Source organism: Varanus komodoensis, unplaced genomic scaffold (assembly GCF_004798865.1).
Source record: "Varanus komodoensis strain SLA01 unplaced genomic scaffold, ASM479886v1 scaffold53, whole genome shotgun sequence".
NCBI lineage: Eukaryota > Metazoa > Chordata > Lepidosauria > Squamata > Varanidae > Varanus > Varanus komodoensis.
Genome location: NW_025336126.1, coordinates 56,925 through 80,194, shown reverse-complemented (window position 1 = coordinate 80,194; position 23,270 = coordinate 56,925). Strand labels below are relative to the sequence as shown.

At 43.0% G+C, this 23,270-nt stretch overlaps 1 protein-coding gene across 1 annotated transcript; it reads right to left on the bottom strand.

The window, feature by feature from the left end:
• Positions 1-686: 686 nt before the first annotated feature.
• LOC123032112 (sulfotransferase 1C2-like) lies at positions 687-22,470 on the bottom strand. The gene is made up of 8 exons (XM_044447765.1): positions 22,372-22,470; positions 7,658-7,833; positions 6,808-6,933; positions 6,333-6,430; positions 5,454-5,580; positions 2,725-2,819; positions 1,125-1,305; positions 687-882 (listed from the first exon to the last, which is right to left on the bottom strand). Exons 1-8 carry the CDS (start codon positions 22,386-22,388, stop codon positions 770-772), a joined length of 933 nt encoding a protein of 310 aa, XP_044303700.1. The 5' UTR covers positions 22,389-22,470; the 3' UTR covers positions 687-769.
• Between the last annotated feature and the right edge of the window lie 800 nt (positions 22,471-23,270).

Below are 23,270 nucleotides of genomic sequence, written 5' to 3'. Positions count from 1 at the left end.
AGTCTCCCAGCATGCGGTTCTATCTGAAAGTTGTGCCCTGGACTGAGGATATTCTGCCCTCTACAGGTGTGTTAAAGAATGGGTTCTTTTAAAACAGCACGCTAGAGAATCTCATGTTCATTGTCCATTCTTTGTTCAAACCATATTCCTAGCTTTTATGTGGCAATAGTAAGCTTGAAAAAAAGATCAGAGATCTTTCAAAAACTGGATTGCGGCTAAGCAGGAGAAGATGCTTAGGATTCTGCATAGCTCTTGTCTCTTCCCCTTGTATAAACAAAGAATTGTAGCAAATATGAACTCAGGAGGTGTTGGCAAGCATGAAAAGGAGCAGGGAAATAGGTAAGAGGATGGAGCCAGGACCTATGGAAACAGTCCCTCAACTTGGTCAATTGAAAGCATGCCCATATAGTGTCAGAATCAGAAAAGCTATGGTCACATTTTCAAGATCTTGTGTAGACCTCTTCCTTCTCCCCTCTATTCAAAGCTTAGATTTGCAGAAGCCTCATAGCTGAGCCACTGGCATCTGTGCTGGAACTCTATTGGTATGTTTTGCAGGAGCAAAAGCAGGCAGAGAGCTGAGGTGTCCCCACCCACATGGAAACACGCACACAAACTCAGGACTGACATGATTATAGAAAGCTCTTTTATTTGGCATAGTAGGAATCTTTACGCCCATGGTGCATCTGGAAAAAAGCCCCAGATGACATTTCCTAACATGAATCCTCCCTCTACATGGAATCCAGAATTTTCAACACTGGAGTCTTAGACCTCACATCTCCATGGAGAAAGCCAGGGTGGTATCTGCCATTTTCCTTTGATAGTCTTCATTAAATCGTTCGTTCTGGGCCACTGTGAAGTGGTTCTTCCAGTCACCAACTGTCCCTGTAAGATAACCCCCCCACAGCACACACACATCCTCCAGTCAGAAATGTGGGGAAGAATTTAGAATGTGACTTTCTGCCACTGAGCCCTAGAAATGGCCGCCCTGGGAATAGCATCAGGAGGTTTCTTTGAATGAATCTCACACAAGGTTTATGACTTGTGAGATTTAAATGATCCACCAGCTGTCTACTTGAGCATGCTATGCATTGACCCAAATAAAGAAGGGGAGAATGTAGGCATACCTTTCCGCATAAATGGGGAAATTGACTGATCCATGATCGACATGGGCACATTGGCCCGGTTGACCAAGGGATTGTTCTTCATTATGTCAAATGAAGTATGGTGGACAATTTTGTCTAGAGTCACTTCATCAAGCTGCTTTCCTATAAATTGCATCACCTTCCGAATTTCAGACTTTGGATCCTAGGGAGATAGAAAACAAAGCAAACAGCAGCTGCAGTACCCTCTGTTTTAGCTCTAAGTGTTTACAGTATGTTTCACTATGTTCTTACATTATATGGTTCTAGCTTTTTTATTTGAATAAACGTTAAAAAGAGCAAATATAGAATGTAAAAACTTAAACTGAGAAGATTTAAAACATTTACTTTTATCCATTTAAAAGGAAATTGTCCCTTGATTATGTTAAAGAGAAGCTCTATGCAATCTAATATGATCACAGATACAGTTCCAACAAACAACAACATGGCTTCATTTGTTGGCAGCCATGGAGGAATCAAATCTCCCAGTACATTTTCCTCCCTGGATCATATTTATCCATCTGTGATCAAGGATGTAAACTTAGCTAAAGTCCTTTTTCCATGGTCGTAAGTTTATTTTTGTTAACCACCCAGAGAGATTTGGCTGCCGGGTGGTGTAGATTGCTAGCTAGGATTGGCAAGAGAAATAGGACAAGCAAGGGAGCACTGAGAACAACCTTTGTGGCCTCCTAGAAGGACGCCGCAGAAAAGTGGCTCAGCACCCCGTGATGCACTGTATCTTGGCATAGCTGTTTCATGGTTCCGAAAAAGCCCCTGAAGACAGCTTTCATAAAGGGATCCCACAGTCTGTCCACAACACAGAGCTGCTTAGTAGTAACATCTGGAGCAATATAAGCCAGGCGAATCCCTTTTGTTTTGCTATCCCAGTTTCCACTGAATGTATTGCTATAGTCAGTCTTTCCTCTGGAGGGTCAACTGCCTTTCAATAACTTCTTGCATCTGACCAGAGATAGCAACAACTGAAATGGGGGGGGGGGGGGGGGGGGAGCAGGGGCTGGTGGTGACCAGCTGATCCTCAGTAGCAATTTGTTCTGGGGCCAACAGTGAATAATGCCTAGTTCTCCTTTTCCCCTGTGTGCTGGCTCACTTCTTGATCATCGTGTCACATGTGCACTGTGCACAAACTTGGCGCATAGCAGAGCCCTGTGCATTCTTGAGGGACCCCTTCCAGACACTCTTATGCAGGGCAAGCCCCATTTGAGGAACCCATTTTTGCTTTCTATTTTTGGGGACACCATAGAAATACTCAAGCTAAGAGGTCACAGCTTAAAGTTCCTTTTGAAAGAAAAAAGTCTGAGAGATCCAAACCCAACGAGCTGCCTGGTCAGTTTTCATTTCAGCAGCACCTCAGGAACAGCCAAATCTTTTCACAGCCTGCCCTACAGCAGAAAAGAAGGCTGATGGGAAGAAAAGGGAATTCTGAGATTTTTTTTTCTTCAAGACCAGCATCAATCCATTGGTCTTTATCTCTTGCTATAATTTAAGGAGAATCTACCAATCGCAACCCCAACTCCCTCTAAATGTTTTCCAAACTTCCTGCAACCCTGCTTGCTGCTGTGCTTACCTTCTTGATGTCCTCGTAGAAGAGATAGAGCACGCAATGGGTTTCTTTTGCCTTCCACCACCCTTTGACATGATCATACCATGGGCCCCAGCCAACTGGAGGATACAGAACAAAGCAGGGTGCAGGAATTTGCACGGTGACAAGTCACATGGCTGGAGACACAAGTAACAAATACATCAGGTACAGTCGCGAATCATCTCTGCCCTGCCTGTTCTGCATGCATGCTGGAAACTGCATAAAGCCCCGAATCCAGCTCACATTTGTCACAACAGCACAGAAGGTAGCCTGTATGGGATGTCACTGGGGCAGAAACAGCTCCTGGAGCCCCCAGAATTGCTCACCTCTACTTTAGTTCAAAGAGTTGCTTTCAATGGGACTGTCAGCACCAGGACATGAGCAGCAAACATCTGCAGCTAGAACACCAGCGGGTGATGGAGGTCTTGACAAGATGCAGTAAGGCAACGGTAGCATCAAGAACAGGCAAGGACCAGATACTGACAAGGTGTAGCATAACCAGAGGCAAAGGCAGAGTCAAGAACAGGCAGGGATCCAGGCACAGATGAAATTGCTGGACTGAAGACTGCCAGATCAGAAGCATGAAGACTCAAGTTGTTGCGGCAAAGTTCAACAGAACTAAGCAGCCTTTTATAGCTCCTTCTGTGGCTTCCAGGGGGTCTGCATGATTGCACTGGTTCTAATCCTTGCAAGCACCTTCTGATCTGATCCTGCAACTACTTGGAAGGAGAACCAGGCTGCCAATTCTACCAAGCCACCAACGGGAACTGTGTTGCTCTGCAGGTTCTGACACGGGCTTGTCATGAATACGGTAAAAAAATACCGTATTTTTCGCTGTATAAGACGCACTTTTTCCCCCTCAAAAGTAAGGGGAAATGTCTGTGCGTCTTATAGAGCGAATGTGTGTGTGCCCGACGCCCGGGACGCTGCTGGCCCGCCTGCACCACATGACACCACCTGGCCGGCCCATGCTCGGCGCGCGCTGCTCCGCCCCGCCCCCCCGGCGCAGGTGAGAGCTGTGCTGCTTGGGGGGAGCGGTGCAGAGGAGGAGGAGCTGCAGCCTTTAACCCTCCGGCCGCACAGAGAGATGGACTGCTCACCCCCACCGCCCAGAAAGACCTGCCACCACGCCGCCTGGAAGACCACCGCTGGCATGCTGCCAGCCCAGCTGCACCACACCTGGCCGGCACGCGCTTGGCGTGCCCTGCTCCGCCCCCGTCCTCCGGTGCAGGTGAGAGCTGTTAATCACAGGTCGGTGTGTGTTTTCAAATGGCAACCCGTCTTTTAATGAAGCCCATGGGGAAGTGATGGGGAATGTGCCTGTGATTATCAGGAAGCTTTCCATGGATCCCTCCTCTAAAAACTAGGTGCGTCTTATGGTCAGGTGCGTCTTATAGAGCGAAAAATACGGTAATAAGAATACATAGTGTAAAATAGAACTAGTGGGCTGTAGTGTAACATTTAAAGTCTCAGACTTGCACAGCAGAGATCCGGGTACAAATCTCCACCAATGCAGGGCTTTCTGCTGAAGCTTTCCCGTTCTCACTCCTCCATTAACACATGCGCCTGCTCTAACTCGGGTGCATATGTTCCCCCATCTCACATGTGTCAAGTGAGCTTTGGGGAGCTCTCTTGCATTGTCTGTTTCGGTGTCTGGAATGCCTATCAATTGAAAAGAATATTTGCTGTATTTTTTATTCTTCGAAGGGCTTATCTACCTGAGGCATATAGCTGGGCACTTAGTATGTAAGTGCTTCTTCAGTTTTCTTTGCAGGCAAATTCCAGTGCCCTTCCCATGAGCCTGCTTTTTCCAGGGTTTTTCCTCTCTGCCTTTCTGTGTGTTCCTATGAGCTCCTTACATGACACAAGGTGGTGCTGTGGCACAAAGTGGAATTGCAAAAATCCATTCCGCTTCTGTAGCCACTAACAGAGCCATTTAGGAAAAGACTAGACTTTTCCCACTCTGCAAAAATGGCTGGAAAACACAGCGGAGGCCCTGCAAGGATGACAACATCTCAAAGACCCCTCCAGTTTCTACAAGTGAGGGATTATGAGTGCACAATAAATGCCTTGTGCCGAGAAGTCCTTAAAACCAATCTGGTTTTGAAAACTTTTAAAAACCTGGTTAAACCATTGAGCCACTGGGCTGTTGATCAGAAGGTCAGCAGTTCATATCCATGCAGCAGGATGAGTACCTGCTGCTCATTCTAGCTCTTGCCAACCTAGCAATTCGAAAGCACACAAATACAAGTAGATAAATAGGTACCACTTTTTTGGGAAGGTAACAGTGTTCCATGTGCCTCGGAGTTTAGTCATGCCAGCCACATGACCATGAAGGTGTCTTTGGACAATGCTGGCTCTTCAGCTTACAAACAGTGGTGAGCACTGGCCCCAGAGTTGGATATGACCAGCAGCAGGAGAACCTTTACTATCATTATTATTATTATTATTACTGCCAAATGCAATAGATGGAGTCACTGAAGCAGTCGGCGTGAGCTTAAGTGGACTCCGGGGGATGGTGGAGGACAGGAAGGCCTGGAGGAATGTCGTCCATGGGATCACAATGGATCAGACACGACTTTGCAACTAATAACAACAACAGCCAAATGTGATTTATAAAGCTTGTTATCACTTTGACATTCTTGTAAGCTCACTCCCAATGTAAGCTCACTTGCTCACTCTGAGATAACTTACAGACATGTTGTTTCACTTACCTTTGCCTGCCATGAAAGTTTCAATGTATTCTTCCCATGTTCCTGGGTGAGGGTTCACCTTGCTCATCCGCTGGAAGTGGAAGTAAGACACCAGACAGTCCTTGGCATTCCTAGCCACATAAAGAAACTGGCAGTGGGGAAGACAAACAGAAGAAACATTTGTGTATTAATTTGTTTGATGGATAGGCAACTCTACCTTCAGGAAGCTCAGAAGATAAGGAGACGTGGTTAGCAGTGGCAAAATATAATGGTGCCCTCTGTCCTCGCAGCATTCTCTGTGAAAGGTTGCAAGAGGCTGAGAGGCAACTCTGCAACCGGGGCAACTGCTGATCACATGGCAGTGACTGAGAGATGCACCATGGATGTAACTTTGTGCTGTTGACACATGAGGGTTCAATCATATCCAGAGAAACTACTGGAAATGGGAAGTAGTTGTGGCACCTTGTGGGCAGAGTTTAGTTTACAAGTCATGTGGTAAAGAGCAGCCTATCAGCCAAACTAGGAATAACATTAGTTGTGTGCATGCAATGTACATACACATTTTCAAAGCATATAAACAGCAGCAGCAAAGGAAGAGGGATGGGCAGTATCAGAACTACAGGGAGTGGAAAAGGAGAGTTTAATCCTTTTCCCTGGCCATGGACCAGTCCCAGTGAGGCAGCGATTTGTCTTGGGGTGGGGAAAGCATCCATGGGAACATGGCTGGGTGGGAGGTTAAGCTGACCTTCCACATCTCTTACGGTCCTGACATTGCTTGGGGGGCCCACAGCTGCTCTTAATGCCACATCTAGCTTGGCCATCTGATCTACTCCAGAATATTTGAGGATAAGCAAAACAGAGGGTCTGTTTTTAAAGAGAACTCAGTCTGGATTGCCTTACCTTGCAGTTTTGCTCCCAAAAGGACTGAGGCAGTAACTGCACTGGGAGATGGGTTTTCAGAATCCTTGGAGAAGGCATTGCTTCTGCCTGGTCCACCCCTGTTCAAAGACATGAGGCACTTGTGTCAGCTAAACTGGTTGGAAAAAATATTCTCTCCCTTTTCTGAGGGTAAACTGAAATTAATTTTAATCAGAATTAGTAACATGACATCTCTGTCACAGAACCTGGGAACTGTATTTTTGTAATTCTATCCAAAATCCTTTTCCCCTCATAAAACCACCATTCCCAGGGAAAAATAGCCAGTTCAGTGGTTACAACAGGGATGAGGCAATCTGTGACCATCCTGAAGGCTGGGCCCACAAGCCCCATCATTCTTCATCATTGTCCATACTGGCTAGGGATGATAGACGTTCTAGGTGCAAGTATTTGCAGGGTCAGCTAAGGTTTATAGCATGGACAATGATGTGTGTATCACCTGAAGGTTGGGGTGGACGGGCCCACTCTATGAATGGGTGTCGATGATGGACAGGAGCCCGCTGACATTTTTCCAGGTCACCATCTTGTTGGACCATATCCACTATTTCTTGTATCCATGTCGTGCCTGCCATGGCAGGAAAAGAGAGAAGTAAAAGAAATCAGGATGCATGTGTTCACTGTTATGCTTGCTTAAGTGATCTAAGTGCTATACTAGGGTACTTCAGATGAATGGCTCATAGCATCATCCATCAAGAGGCACCATGTAGCTATTCCATCTGTTACTTCTTAATGGATTTTTTTGGTTAGAAGATGGAAGATGCATCCGGAAAATATGGGAGGGTTACAAATTGAAGATGACAATGTCATCTGTACCCTGTAAAATTCCATGACTGAGGCAGGGGAAGTCTTTTGGGAACATCCCAAGACAAGCTAAACTCTGCAACCTGAAAAAGTATGTGCATTTTATCAAAGTGTGCTAATTTCACACAATTTTTCATGGCTCTTGCTGTTTGTGGTGGCCATGAGAAGGGAAAATGAACTCTGCAGACCACTGAAGTGAATTCCCAACTTTAGTTGTAATTGGTCTCCCTCTGCTGCTTGAGGTTTCATGAAACACTGCAAACATTTTCACATTTGAAATTCATCAGGGCTAGAAACTTATAAAATGATGTGGAGAATCTCTTCCCTACATGTACATTCTGAGAAGGAAAGAACTATCTTACCACCCCAAAGTCTCAATTAGCTATCTAGCAAAACCTTTCACCTGAAGCCAGCAGAAAGCTGAAGCTCTCTGGAGTCATTTTCCTCTGTAAGCCCTCAGTGCAGCATTGTCCCTAGGAGATTCTCACCTGCTTTGGGATAGGTGCAAATAAGCAGGTCATCTGGCCTTGCTTGAAAGCCCTGTATTTGGCTCCATTCATTACAGGTGGTTTTCGGCAGGGGGATCCCATCCACTTTGCCTAGCTCAGGGTGTTTCTCTGGCTTGAGTTCTTTTCCTTCTTCTCTGGACATTGCTTGTGGCCTGCTAGATGAAGAAGAAGGGAAGGCAAAAAGATGAGTGGGAAAGTAATCTTGCCAGACATCTTCACCAGCAGCTAGGAAAGTTCTATTTATTGCAAATAGTAACTTTGCGGCAAATAGCAGCAGCATGTGTGTGCACGGATTTTCAGGAGGAAGCTGGCACAGGGGACTAAATCCCAGATTGAGAGCATAGTCTCGATTGGAGTCAACAGATGTTTTTTCCTCTGCTATAACAGTACTTGGGGCTGGGGGCATCCTATGAGGCTGCCTGTAATCCCCCGAACTGGGAAGGTTGTAGGGCATCCCACTGAATCCAGGAGACAAGTATTGCCTCTATGCTTCTCAGCCTGCAAAAGAGATTGCTCTTCCTAACTCTGCCTCCGCAGGATGCTCCAACTTGCCCTGAAGATGCTCTTCCATTTGCACTGACTGGAAGGGCCATCTGGGGACAGCTCCCCTGCTGTGCTTGGAGCAATCTTCCACCATCATAACAGGGACTGCACCACGCAGTGCCTACCAACCACAGGATTGTGCCCTAAGTAAAGAGTGCCTTTGGAGAAGTGTGACTAATATAAGGTGTATTTTGGCTCCAAGATATCTGGGGTACATGCTTGAAAATGTAAATTCTGAGTAATAGGGGCAAAATTGATTGCAAAAATCTATTTACCTCCTCTCTCACACACTAATTCAGAAGGCAGCATTAGCTGGGACTCACTCCTGGTTTAGTTTATCTTTGCACACTGTGTGGGAGAGTGCCCTGAAAATGCCCCATGAAGGTAAACAAAGGAGTGGGTTTGCACCACCCTGGGATTCCTTGCTTATCTTGCCATTGTGTTCATTCAGAATAACAGTTCTGTGTAAGCTGCCTCAGGAATCCTTGGTTGCATAGAAATCTTGAGTATATTTTTCTACCTTTTCTCCTTGGTGAGTTGAATTGCAGAGTCTTCCTGGTAACTCCTACAAGGAGTGCAGCTGAATGTAAGAAGAATGTATGTAGGACTGGATTATAAGTTGGAAGGTCCCTCCCAGGGGAGGTAGCTCAAAGGTTTCTGTGTGCAAAACTCTGCTGCGTAAAAGCCAGTTGGACTATTGGGAACTGTGATTTTGTTTTGTTTTTTAAAAAATGCAGCCAGTTGTAACGGGCAACCTTGTGATGAAGCTGATTGTACTTATCAACCAGATATGTTGTTTAAAGATTTGTGTGACTGGTCACTTAAGAAAAGGAACATTAACTGGCATTCCTGGAATTATGAAGACTCACAGAGCATGAATTCTGCAGAGCACAGCAAATAGAATGACTTTTATGGCATCGTTGCCTTCTCTCATTTATGCAATTTTACAGAGGACCCAGATGACATCTTCCACCCACAACCCTCCCATGTTATCCCATTGCCTCTTCCTTTTTTTTCTCCCTTACTGCTGGAAATCCCCTAAAATCACAGTCCTATGCTAATTTAGACAGCAACAAGCAAAAAACTCCTATGCAAAGAGCTGCCTGTGGCAAGCTGGGAGTTGCAGGCCTCTTTGCTGCCTAAATTTGCATGGGATTGCATCCTGCAGAAGAAATGATGGAATAGCTGCCCTGGGCTGAGTGGTTGCTCCAGGGACCCTTCTGTTGGAAGTCCCTTAAATTGAACCTTGGTGAGTGAGGTTCAAGAGCTGCACATACGACAGAAATGTGGCCTAAGAGATGACAGAATGGAACAAAGGAAGGGGAAAGTCACTGTTCATATAGGAAGCTGCCATATAGTAAGCCCATTTGCCCCACCTTGCTCTGTACCGTTTATACAGAATGGCTGCCATATCTCCAAGCCCCAGGTCTTCCAGTGTGTAGCAGAGGAGTCTGATGAGGACAAAGCACAGGATACTGGGGCTCTTCAGGGTTCTGCTGTATTCCTGCTTTGGTCTACATTTGTACCTAAAGCTTGCATATAGCCTGAATTGCCCGACCCTGCCTAATCTTGGAAGCTAAGCAGGATCAGGCCTGGTTGAAATCTGGATGGGTAACTTAAAATGTGAACAGATGGGTGGCAAAGAAATGTAACGGTAATAATAATAAAGCAAATCCATGATTTTCAGGTGATTTGTTAACCCCCCTGACAAGTCACTGGGTTCAGATGACAGAACTAGCTACAAGGTGGGGTTGGGTTCTGTAATAGGCACTCAGAGGCACCTGGCACAAGCCAGAAGCCACTGTTGCCTATTGCAGCATCCCAAAAGTAATTGGCTAGAGGAAGGCCCCAAAAGTAGTTGGCCAGAGGAAGACCACATAGTAAAAACACCAGCTAGACTGTCCCAGAAGGGTGAGTGGATAAGAATAAAATGAACTTTGTGTAACCCACAGCTAACATGCTAGCCTGACCTCAAATACAGTAATCAAAGGGACAGTGGAAACTGGTTCTAGCCACCATGAAAGTTGCAAATGTGCAGGGAGTAAGAACATGGCAAGGCTGTGTGAATCTCGAGCAGATAAGAAATAGACATGGGAAATGTCTGGTCCTTGACAGAAGAAAGGACTCTTTCTCCAGCACGGGAGGGGGTGCATAAATTGATGTATTGATGCATTAGAAGTGTACTAGGTGACCTAATTGGTTACCTAGGGTATAAAATGCATGAACCGGGGTGCAACTTTCGAGAGACTGCTTTGGGCTAAATGCCCCCTTTGGTCTCCCTTTATTCTATAGTGCACTAGAATAAAGCTGGTTTTGGCTCTAAGTCTCGTCTCAGGCTCTGTTTGGCTCAGGTCTGGGGTCCACCTGGGTTTGCCCTAGCTGTTGACTGGCTGAGTTCGGTAACACCACTGTGGCTTCTTTGACCTCCTGTGGCTCAACCGGGTTATGTGAATAAGAACAACTAAATAACAGACAACTACTGAATGCAGGATTCATGCTTAATAACTAAGTCTGGAGAGCAGATGAGCTGGAAAGATGAGGTGAAATGGCATGGATTGGTGAGGTGAAAAAACAATGCAAGGCATCAGGTTGCAACCATGGAGCTGCAGCCAGGAAAGAAATCCAAGGAAGGTCTCTTCCCAGTTGAGGAAAAGCTTGTACAAAGTGGATTAGAAATCTTCCCAGGGACAACTAACCAAAGCATAGCATCTTTACTAAAGATGCACAGAGAATAAACTAGAAACATTACAAATGCACAGCCTGAGAACCACATAACATCATGCTCAATTGGGGCAGAACAGGCAACATAAAAGGTGTTTCTCAAAACACCTTTGGAAAGAGAAAGGAAAAAAATACAAGAAAAAGAAAAAAAATGAAGGGAAAAAGAAGAAACAGGACACAACCACTATTAACCCATGATGGCATCACAGAGACCTTAGCAATCCGGAGCCCAGTTTGCCTTGCTTAGAAGCAGAAAGGACAAAAAAGGCCAACAATGCACAGCAGAACTCTAAAGCCTGAACATTTCAAAAATCTTCTTTAGGGTGTGTGCCAAGAACTGCTGTGTGTGTAACTTCATTGTTCTGCAAAGTTTACTTTGTGAGGCCTCTGAAAGGCTGGTGTCTCTGAGGTGACCCGAGGCCTTACTTTGTTAACATGCTCTGAAGAGGGGGGTGGGGGAGGTGGTAACCATAGCAACCCTGATCAGGTTACTTCAAATCTGATTGACTGAAGGGGGAAAGAACTGTTGGGAAATGACAGTTAGGGGATGACAGTTGGCAATTAGGAGTCTAGTCTGAAGGAGGCTCTGGAGAAAGAGGAGATCCACTGTTGGTGTCTGGTGTGAAAAAGGGATTGGAGAAAGCTGAGGAGAAGGTTAACAGCTATTCTTCCTCTGTGGGATAATAGTAGATGCCAGGTGAAGATGAAGAGTAGGGAGCAGGTGCTCATGTTATGTGAAGAGGCTGCCATTAAGTCTTGTTAGTATAGGGTTACACAAGCAGGCTGTAAAAACCGTAATAAACAGTCCAAGCAGTCAGACATACAACAGGAAGAAGTTTGGGCATCTGCACAAGGTAGGCCTGGTTGTGAGTGGGTTTGGTTGGGATGGAAGTGTAAGTGTAGGGAATTTGGCGTGGAATAATTAAGGAAGCAGTCCTACTCAAATTTCCTCAGGAAAAATGCCCTATGAATCCCACCATACCTCAGCTAACATGGCTGACTGGGGCATGCTGGGTGTTGTAGGGCTTCCTCCTTTCCAAACAGCAGTAAAATTGTGTCCTAAGAGGCTTATATTAGCAACTGTGTCTCTTGAGTCCTGGTTGCAATAAGCAGCCTTTAGAAAAAACACAAAAATTAGTATTCCCATATATACAAAATATTCTTTTAAGGCACAATTTTAGGCCCGTTCAGGCAGGACAAAGTCCTACAACTAGGACTTCATTCTGACTAAATAGGCATATGATTTTGGCCTTAATAAAATTACTTGTTTAATAGTTTATCTTGTCTCTGGCATTGTTCCCCATATTTCTTAAACCAGCTACTAGGAGAGTTTAAAGTATTTTCAGAAAAAGGAAAAAGTGTGAAACTCTGGGTCATATTAGCAGAGAGTTCCTTAGGTCTTGAAATAAATGTTTGTTAAGCATAAGAAACTCCAGAGCTAGGACTGCCCAGTGAAGGAACAGTTTCCTCACAGGAGGTGGTAATGCTGGAAAGAATATATCTCATAGTAAGGAAATGATATAATGAAAGCTACAGTGGGCAGAACCAAGGCAGACTTGTTAATTATCATGTGTCTACTGGGTTGTGGAGAAATCAGTTTTTAGAGCCCAAAAGAAGGATTACTAAACACACAACTACCACCAGCATAGACACACCTCTGTTGCCTTGGGACCATTCTTAGCAGAGTTTCAATACCACAACTGAGTTTTGCTGTGAGAAGAGCATTTCATTGGGTGAGTCTGTATGGAAATAAATGGTTAGTGAGGGAGCTTTCACTTCTGCAAGTTAGCTGCCTTCCCCAAAATTAAATTCCTCTCCTCTATATAGTCCCACTTAGAATATGTGATGAAACTTGGGTCTGCTTAAATCTCATCAAGTCAGGTATGAAGGCAGCAGAGGTTGTTCTCTGGGTGCTTCCAGATGGAAATAACTTCTTTTTGAGTGTTCCTGCTAGGAGCTCTCCATCTCTCCCCACCCCGCCTCTCTTACATTAAAAGCAGTAGGGAAGGCAAGGAGCATTATGAATGAAAGATGAGCAAGTCTGCACACCTATCCTGTAAAATTATGCAGGATGACTGTACAATGAAGGCTGAAATGGTTTCAAGGCCAGCCCCACCTAGTTTGGAGCCTAAACACATCTAATATTTACTGATATCAAATATTTCTTGATTGCCTTTCAGGACAGAAGCTGTCCTAAGGTGGCATACAACAATAAAATATATAATAAAACAGGTACAGTTTACAGTAGTAAAAACACAACAGAACAGCTACTGTGGCAAACATCTAAAAACAGCAAATGCCAGCATACTATAAAACTCAAAAGAGACAACTGGTGCTACACCCCAGTCTGATAAAACACTATCAGGAAAAGTTCAAAATAAAATATGTTTTCAGGGCCTTCTTAAAAGCCTGGCATGATAAAGCCTGGGAAACCCTGCTGGCAACTTATTTCAGAAGGCCCTCCCTTGTGTAGTTACCTACCTAACTGTGCTTAAAGGAGGGCAAATGAGAAGAGCCTCTCTTACAAACCTTAAAAAGTGAGCAGGCTGATATAGATGAAGGTGCTCCTTTAAGTAACGTTTAAAGCTGTAAAGGTTAAACTCCTAAGTAACATGAGGCACAATCCTGCACAATAATACTATCATGCTGTGTCTTGCATATCTTTTCATTCAGTTGACACTTGTCCAGGACATTTCACAGTGGTTTATGGCCTGTCAGTCAGATTTGTTTGTCTCCCAATCTGCTAGCCTTAATAGTGTTCAAAATATCAGCATTACTGGGATAATAGGCAAAAGACTGTTTTTCCCACTCTGTAGCTGATGGGGTTCATGGAGAAAGGGAGGCTTTAACCATCCCCCCACAGCAACCCTGATGCAGCCAGGACCATGGTCCTTGCACTGCTATCTGGCATAGATAGAGCCATTTTGACTGTATCACTTGTGGGGAGGTTAATGCCCCCCAGAGATGTGAATGTGTGTGTGTGGAGGGGGCAGTGAGGATGAAGGGTAAAAAAAGAGAAAGTAAGAAAAGGGGTGTCCCCACCCACTGTTTTCTTTGGTCTCCTCACTGCTGGTAATATGTAGTTCCCAGCCAATTTCCCATACACTTTGTCATTTCCCAGGATTCAGCACAGAAAATGTTCACAAACTTCTATAAAACTCAGCTTGCTTGCTTACTTGGAGGTTATTTAGTTCAGTATACAAGCACCATTGTTAGTATCTAGCATTACGACAGAAAATCAACAGACAAACAGAATACCAAGGAGTCAGAGGGTGAAGAAGCCTTTACAGCCCAAGGCTTAGATATAGCTACTTACATGGACTTCTCCAATAACCAAATCTGGGATCACTGGAAACAGCACTCTAGCCTGGTATCACCTCAACAACTGATCTGCCCTTTTACATCCAAACACCCTGGTGTAAGTAGTTTGATTGACTGTACCCCAGTCTAATCACCATTTTCAGTAACTCCCTCTATGAGATTATTTTTGAATCCAAAGTCCATTTGTTTTAACAGTTTGGTTAGTGATATGATAACAAAACAAGATCAGCACAATTCCTCTGAAATGGTTTGCACAGACAAAGTTTCTTTGGCATACTTATTTTGATCCGCAAGGAACAGCTCAAGCTTGGCAGGTTTAGTCTCTTTACTGTGTTACAACCATGCCTATTTTACCTTTCTGTAGGAAAAGAAGAGAATAGCCCATACCTAAGAGAACTGGAAGAATCTGGTGCTGGGCCTCAACAGTTTTGCCCCTGCTAAATCACTGTCTTGGATTCTCCACACAAGGAAAAAACATATGAAAAAGCATTGTACCTTCTCTGAGAACCATCTGTGCCTCCATTTAGCACTTTAGGAAGCATAGTTTTTATGACTGAAATTAACCTGTTATTTAACAACCTTTTAATTGAAGAAATCGCATAGTAAACTATACAATTAGACTGAACATATTTAGCATCTATATTGTAATGTCCACCAGGAGTAATGCAGCCTTAGCTTGGACAAGGAGGGTCCAGCTGAATCCATCCAACCAGTAGCACTGGAGGCAGAAGAACTAGAAGCCAACTCAGGAGCCCCCATCATCACTACTGATCAGCAGCCCAAGCCCACTGGATCCCTGGCATTTGAGCTGAGGATCCCTGAAATGGGACTTGGGAATCTGCACCCTTGGAGCCTTTCCCATTTCCACCCCAAGGAAACAAACCCCTCCCTAGTATGGAAACTATTATCAGGTTGACTTGGCCTGTACCTGGAGACAGAAAGATGCAGCCTTGATTTGCTCAAAGAACAGGTCTTAAGAGGAAGTCAAGAACCATGGTAAGAGACCTACCATCTGTTCTATTTACAATGTTACCTCGGCTCATGCACGCCTCAGTTCAGACCAAATCGGATTGTAAACAGAAATTCCAGAAAAAAATTGCCTCAGGTCACAAACTCCACATTGGGTGAATGGGGGAGTGGGGGGAAGAGAGATGGCCACGATCATTGTTGTCGTCACTTTGCTTCAAATTTTTGTGATTAAAAAAAAAATAGTTACAGAACGGATTAACCTTATTTACATTGAACCTTATAGGGAAATTTGACTTGGCTCACAACCAATATGGGTCGCAACCAGAGTCATGGAATGGATTAAGTTGATGAGTCAAGGTACTACTGCATTTTTTAATACTGGAAATCCACGCACTCCTATTCTGTTCTATAATATTTCATATGCAATTCTTCCTTTTTGCAGTAGCCTGCTCCTCTAAATAACTTAATCTCGTCAAGACATATCAAAGTGTATTAGTGCCTCCCATGGGAACAGTCTGTGTAAACAGAGAAAAATCAGTTTAACATGTTGAGAACCAACTAGTTTCAAACACAAGGCAGCTAATCAAACAGAAGTTATTCTCTCCAGTGCATTTATTACATAGGTTGTGACTCTGCCTAGAGTGGGAATTTGTGACCCTTGTTTTGTAACTTCTCAGACTGCCAACACTGTATAGTTAATTAAGCTCACTGCCAATTCACAATGCTATCATAAGCTTTAAAGGTTTCCATAGTATATCACCTATATACCTTCAAGGCTCCTGCATATCAACTTCATCGAATACGCATTTCTTTTTGTTGATGCATTATTGGAAGCCAGGACGACTAAGGAACATTTGAGTACTGAGATCCAGAGTATGTGGTTATTTGTTTACTGCTACTGCTGCAACATACTGGATGTTATTCTGCAACCCCATAACTTGTATTAGGTATAGTTACTGCTGTTTTAATATCATGGGAACTATGATAAGTAATAGGAGCAAGGAAATAGAAATATTTCAAAGCCATTAATTCTGTACATTAATTATTTGGCAGTGAAAGCACCTTACATGGTAAATGCAAGGAGAGTGTAATTCGGCAAAAGGCTTAAGCTTACAAATACAGTTCTTGTCATTCTGTCTCACTGACGTGTATGGAACCAGTGTGGTATAGTGGGTAAGACTGCAGGTCTGGGATTCAGGTGATCTGGGTTCTAGTCCCCACTCAACCATGAAACTACACATTGTCGGCCCAACCTACCTCACAGAGTTGTTAGGATAAGATTGAGAGGAAGAGAAATATGTAATCCTCCTTGAGTTCCTTGGAAGTAAAGAGGCCTTATATAAATATAATAAATACATGACTGGAGGAAAGATTAAATAGAAAGCTATAAACATCATCCTTTATACTTAGGTTTCACTGTTCTGCTGTTTCGTATGATGTTTATTTCTTGTAGTTGATATTGTTTTAACTGCAGTTAGATTCATTAAACTGAAAGGCAGTGAAAATATGTTTTTAATGAAGATAGACAGGCAAATATATTCCTAATTGGGTAATTCCATCCTTACACTGGAGCACTCTGGTATTTCTAATGCCTTGCAGAGCTCCTGTTATTCACTGGTCTTCCTTCTGTTTTTCCCCTTGCATGTGTAAGAACCAGTGTAGATGGCTTTAGAAGAGGTAAGACAAACTCACAGAGAAGACTGTTAATGGCTGCTAGCCAGTATTCTACCTCCAAGATCACATGGGTTTCCCATTGACATGTGGATTGGCCACTGTATGAAACAGGTTACTGGGCTACAGGGTTTTGGTATGAACTGTTAGGGCTCTTAACATATTCTTATTATAAGTGCCCCTCTCTGTGTTATCTGAGAGTTACAGGATTTGTAGAATGCTTCATCCTTTTTTGGAAAAGGAAGGTCAATATTACCCTGCTACTATGTCCCCACAATACCAAAACCAAGCAGCAGTGGAGAGGGACTGTGTTTTTTTGGCAAGCAAGGCTAAACAGAAATCAAATTTGTAGATGTTTGGGGCTTTGGTTCCCAGAAGCTGAAGTCCAAAAGAGCTGGATATGTTATTTTTCTTACTTCATTGGAACACATACTACACTGAGAGTGTAGCAATAGAATGTGGAGTGCCCTCACAGTCAGTAAGGAAAGAATTGGACCAGTTGCAACCTGAAGGCTGCAAACACATCCTTGGAGATTGGCTTTCAGGGCTAGGGAACAGGTGAGAAGAGGGGAGACGGGTACTATCAGCATACAAAGTATCCTGACAGCACCTCAGCTTCATCTCCTTTAGGCTATAATGATGCTACATGTGTTTTCCAATCTAAGCCTTACAAAACTTCAAACACCATAGCTGGTTTGAATTTTGGTGGCTGATGCATGGGACTTCATTTCCTTTATCTTCCATCAGACAGCCTTATCCTCCATAAAACTTTCATGGTAAAAAAATAAAATGTTATCCGATATGTCTTCTGACACTTCTTTTATTATCTTTGCTAGAAATGGTACAGAAAAATTGCAATGACATATGAAAAAGAACAAGATAAAAGCTCACATCAAAATCACATCAGTATAAACGTGCTGAAGGGGCCACATTTTCATTTTATTCCCCTGAAAACTCATCAGTAGACAGAAAGCTACACAATTCATTACTGCCAAAGAGGAGAACAGGATAGTGAAGCTACACTTCAGAGAATCCTATTAAAAGTAGCACCAAGTAGAACCATTGTAACTTGTGTTTGAAACTCCAGCTTTAAAAACAGTTAATTTGTTAGTTTAAATTATATTCTTCTATTATGTCGAGCAAGAGGGGAACTCTCTGGAGTTGGGACAGCAACAGAGACAGAAAAGAGAACACAACATTATGTCAGTCAGATGGGGAGATGTGGATCATTAGAACAGGTGATATGGCTCCCTCTTAAATTAGGAGGGACTGTGGTATGTGAAAGGGCTATGAACTCAGTTCTGGTATTGAAAACAAATGCTTGGACTGAACAGGTGATCAGAAGCACCCTGATCTACATTTAATTCTAAACACAGAGGTCCTGGTAAGAATACAAATTTGCCCCATTAAGCCTGAAGTCTGTCCACTCCTAATAGCTCCTGGACTTTTCCCAGAGAGTTTATGTAAATATAATAAAACAAGCCATATGTTGCAAATGCCAACCTCTGCTTGAAATGGCAAATATTTAGTGGCCAGGTTATTCATACTAACTTCATATTGTAGGTTTCTTTTAAAGCTTGCAGTGCATGTTCCTTGGTTAGATTTTTCCAGTCTTCTGGCAGATCTGCTGGTTTACAACCATAGTGTTGGGCTAAATCATGATTGAACTCTTTGAGAAAGAACTTCCAGTAATCAGAAGCATTGATACTGGGATCTGGTTGGATGCACCAGTCTGGATAATATACACGGTAATCCTTAAATTGATGCCATTCCCAATCGGTGTCCTCACATTGAAACTCAGATTCAGAAGCTACCAGTGTGGAACAAAGATTATAAACCAGCTTTTCCGAATCTATATCTTTATATATACCTAGGCCTTGAGGTTGATGGACTGCCGCAAAATGTTCCTTATGATTGCTCCCCCCAGCTTCACAGGGGACCTTGCAGAAGGGACACTGCTTCCCACAACCAAAAACTTTCTTGAATATCTCATCCTGAGGCTTTACAGATAGACTGGAGAGTTTAGATTCAATATCCAAAATGTCCAAGTCAGATAAGAGTGTTTTTTGCAAATCAGGAAGGAATTTTTTAACACAGGAAGCAAACTGGGGAGAGCTGGATGTAAACTGCATCCCTATGAGATTATAGTTAGAAATTACCAAGTCCCTCTGCATTTCTTGGCAAAAATTTTCTAAAAAATCCAAGACTGTCTCACCATCTTTCTGCCTCAAGTTTTCCAGTGTTTCCTTAATTTTTTTTAATATTGCAGAGAGAATCTCTTTCTCCAAGTTCTTCAGATTCTGACTTTTTCTATAATGATCCAATATTTGTTTCAAGACCCAGCTCTTGACATACTCTTCATAGGCTGTAATGTATTTCATATATTGGGTAAAATTCCTCTCTTCCAAGAGCTCCTTCAGAACAGTAAACTGGAAGAAGCTTCGACTTGCATAGCCAATAGACTGTGTGCTGCTAAGAATGTCATCCATGATCACTATCCCAAGTCTCTTGTCTACATAATCCAATAGGGCAGATTGGAGACACTGGTTGCAGAAATCCTTAGCTATAACCAGTTGGGCATCTTTTTCCAGATAAAGATCTCTGAAAGTGGAGAAATACTGAGATTTCAGTTTCTCTAAACGTTCCTGAGGATCGTTTTCTTTAAGAAAATTTTCATGGATCTTCTGAAATACATGAGCTGCTTCCCCCAAAATGTGAAGTTTTAGGTCTACTTCAAAGGAAGATGTTGTATGAAGTTTTAGAACATCAGGCTGTTGAAGCATGTCATTGATCATACGCAAAAGTTCACCACAGTAGGTTTCATCGTAATCTTTCTTTTTATTGATTTTTTCATAAATGTATGAAATACATTTGCCCATCATGGAATGAGCAAATTCTTCTATTTTTTTACACAATTCTTCCTTTTTTAAAAAATAGCGCTTGAAACGATCAGAGTATGATGAGTTTATATACTCAGTTTTCATTTGGAAGGAGTTTATTCTGTAATTGAACAAACTTTTTGCTTCCTGTAGTTTCATGTTGACTGCGCCTCCTCGGTAGGAAAAATCCCTTTTCAAATATAATTCAACATCTGAATATATTTCGCGCCTCTCTAAGTGTTTGGGTGATATTTCCAACAATGTCTCTTTCCACATTCTTTCAAATTCACCTTTCAACTCTTCATCTTCTAATTTCTTATTTTTCTCCCTACATTTTCCAAGAAGCCTGTCAACCTTCTGTTTAATTGCATTCAGGTATTCAGCTTGGAGACTATCAATCTTGTGCTGACACTTTGCAATGTGAAGAGCTTCCTTACATTTGTTATAACAGTAAGTCTTCAGTTCAACCTTGAGGCTATTAGCACTCCTGACAAAATCTTCTTTGTACCGTTCTACCAAATGCACATTTACTGCCTTCCTTTCAAAGAATTGCTTCAAACTTTCCAAAACTTGTTTTTCTCCAGCTGATAGTTTATCTTGAAGACAACTTTGCCAGCTGCTATGATCATGTTCATCAGGGGAAACATTCTGTATTATAGTTGACTGCTCAGATACCCAGAGGTGCATCTCTCTGCGGAAACTCCATTCCCATTCAGAAAATTTGACAGACAAGTTTGTATAGGCTTCTGCTATGAGGCTGTTTCGGAAGCTGAAGATGAAGTTCTCATGTTTTACAGCATTCCACAGACTTTTCACCCACTCAATGAATTCTGTAATGTTCTGGGGAGATTTTTCAAGTGCACGGTCCCTTATCACTTCAAATAGGTACTTCTTTAACTCAAAGACCTTTTCAGTGTATCCTAAATTGACTGGCGCCGTGGGTGGGACTCCATGCCACAAACTTGGGATGTACCAATTGTGCAATTCTGGATCGTAATCCATGATATCTGAAAACTTGATATTTCTGTCAAGCTTTTCCATTATTGCTGCAGCCTGGGTCATTTCATTCAGCTGCTCCAAAAGATGTTTCCTGTCCCTCATGGTTTTGCGAGGGGCTGCCACATCATTCACATTTTGGTGAACAAACTGGCAGTTGGGTTTTTGACCAATCTTCTCCATCCTGAGGAAGGCATGGGTCACAATTTGGAGGATGTCTTTCATTTCAGTGGCATTCTCCATGGCCATGTTCACTATTGTAATGTCACTCAGCCCAATGACCAAAGTAGCCAACTCATTGTCATGTTGATAGCTGTCTTCCAATTTGGACAGTTCTGGCGCTTTCAAGCCTTCCGTATCTATCACCAGGATGAAGTCACAGCCCAGCTCCTGAGTCAGGTTTTCTGTGAGTTTGAGTAGTGTCATGAATGCACCTTGTGTACATCGACCACTGCTGACTGCAAACTGCAGGCCAAACATGGTGTTGAGGAGGGTGGATTTCCCAGTGCTCTGCACCCCCAGCACAGTTATCACCATCAGTTTGGATTGACCTTTTACTTTATTATTGAGTTCAGTCAGAACATCAGTTATCCATTGCAAGGGGATGTTGGATGCATCTCCATCAATCAGCTCTAGAGGAAAGCCTTCCAGCAGTAGGTCAGCCACAATGCTGGGAAAATAGCCAAACTGTCTTTTCTTTTCCGATATATTGCCTTCTTTAACCATTGCATATTCTGCCTCATAAAATTGTCCCAATTCACGTAAGAAGTGTTCAACTCCCAGTGAAGAGGAAGATATTAGTTGGTCTATCTCTACAATTTTCTGGTCATCGTTTCCTAATGTCTTGTATTTTTCTTTGTAAGCAGCCCATAAATTAGAAAGATTTTCCCTAGCAATGCAATCCAAGTTGAACTTCAACCATTTTAAGAAGTAGTGCTTCTCTACAGAGTTCAAGTTTTTGATGCCTTTGATGAAATTAATCAAACCAGTGGTGAGCTCACATCTGTTTTGTTGTTTACGTAGTTCTAACAGCTTGGTTTTCAGCTCTGACCTATACTTTTCCAAAGGCATATTCCCTTGACTCTCCATTCTGCAAAGTTCTTTCTCTAGCTTTGCCAGATCTTTCCAGATGCTCCCTTGGAGTTTCAACATATTGTTCTTGTAAACAGCTACATCTTTTACCTCTTGTGTGATGTTTTTAGCACATTGGAAAGCATTCTGACATTCCTGACTGTCCTCATCCACCTGGATGGTACATTTACGGGCTATAGCAGCCATCTTTTGTATACTCATTATTTTGGGGGCAGAGTTTATTATTCTTCTAGCAATGGGCTGTAGCTTTCCCACAAACTCTACATTATTTATTGTATCAGACTTCACTAGTATATGTGACTTATTGAGTTCAAGCACTGGAGCCAATTTATTTAAAAGATCCAAGGTTTCTTTTGATTTTGTACTTTGCTTTCCTAAAATGAAGTAGTACTGTGTTGATGAACCCTTCAGTAAAGACAAAAAGGCATATTCTCTCTCACTGATGAACTCAGCAAATATAAACACAGCTGAGGAAACCTGTGTTAAAAAGTTAAATTGTACCTGGTGTGATTCAGCATCTCCACGGAGATTTGCAACTGCCACTGGTTCTGGGAAAAGATCTGAGTCCTTCTCTCCTCCTGGAAAGTAACAGGACACCTCTACAAGCCCATCAGCAATTTTTCGAGGGATGCTTCCACACTCCATGTCTTGGTGTATGAAGAAATTATGATTTTGCTGGGAGGGGCTGAGAAACAAATTGAGGAGTTTGGACTTGGAGAAGGTCAAGTTTCCTATTCGCACAAAGGAGAGGGTTGGCATGGATGTCAGAACCAAGCTCTCTTCCTTAAAGCCCCTACTTTCAGCCATGGAAAGGGGTCTCCATTTCTTCACAATGTCCCTCATGGCCCAGAGCATCAGGGTGCAGGTGTGCGTCTCCAAGGGAGGCAGCAGCAACGGCAGGGCAAACTGGCACAGGGACATTTTGGAGAGGATCTCCTGTTGGAGGAAACTGTCTGAGCAAAGCAGAACAGCACAAAGAACATCAAGGGGGTTCACAGATACTGTCATATCCATTTCAGTAACAAAGAAAATGCTATCATCAATGCTTTCTTCCTTATCCATTCCTCTCTGAATTTCATCTACAGAAGACCCCTGCTTAAGGCTTGTGTCCCTGGCTGTCACATTTGAAGCCAAGAGCTTTCTCAGAAAATGGCAGGGCAAGTCTTCCATTTCTCGAGGGGTGCATTGCTTTAGACTTCCTGAGCTGATTTCCAAAATTTTTTGCAAGGAAAGCACCTTATGTTCATGATTTAGTAACTTCAATTTGGAAAGAATATCCTGGAGTACATCACTTCTCTCTGTAAGAAACAACAAGAAAATGATTATTTTGATAGTAGTTGGAATTATTACCAAGTGCCCTATAGATCTCCTCAGCCTCAGCCTCTTCCCCACCCCATGTT

Excerpts from the sequence above, each read along its gene's own strand:
- LOC123032112 (XM_044447765.1), bottom strand. Across the intron at positions 6,431-6,807 it reads CCGTCCACCCCAACCTTCAG|GGGTGGACCAGGCAGAAGCA; the intron begins GTGATACACACA and ends GTCTTTGAACAG. Across the intron at positions 1,306-2,724 it reads TCTACGAGGACATCAAGAAG|GATCCAAAGTCTGAAATTCG; the intron begins GTAAGCACAGCA and ends CTATCTCCCTAG.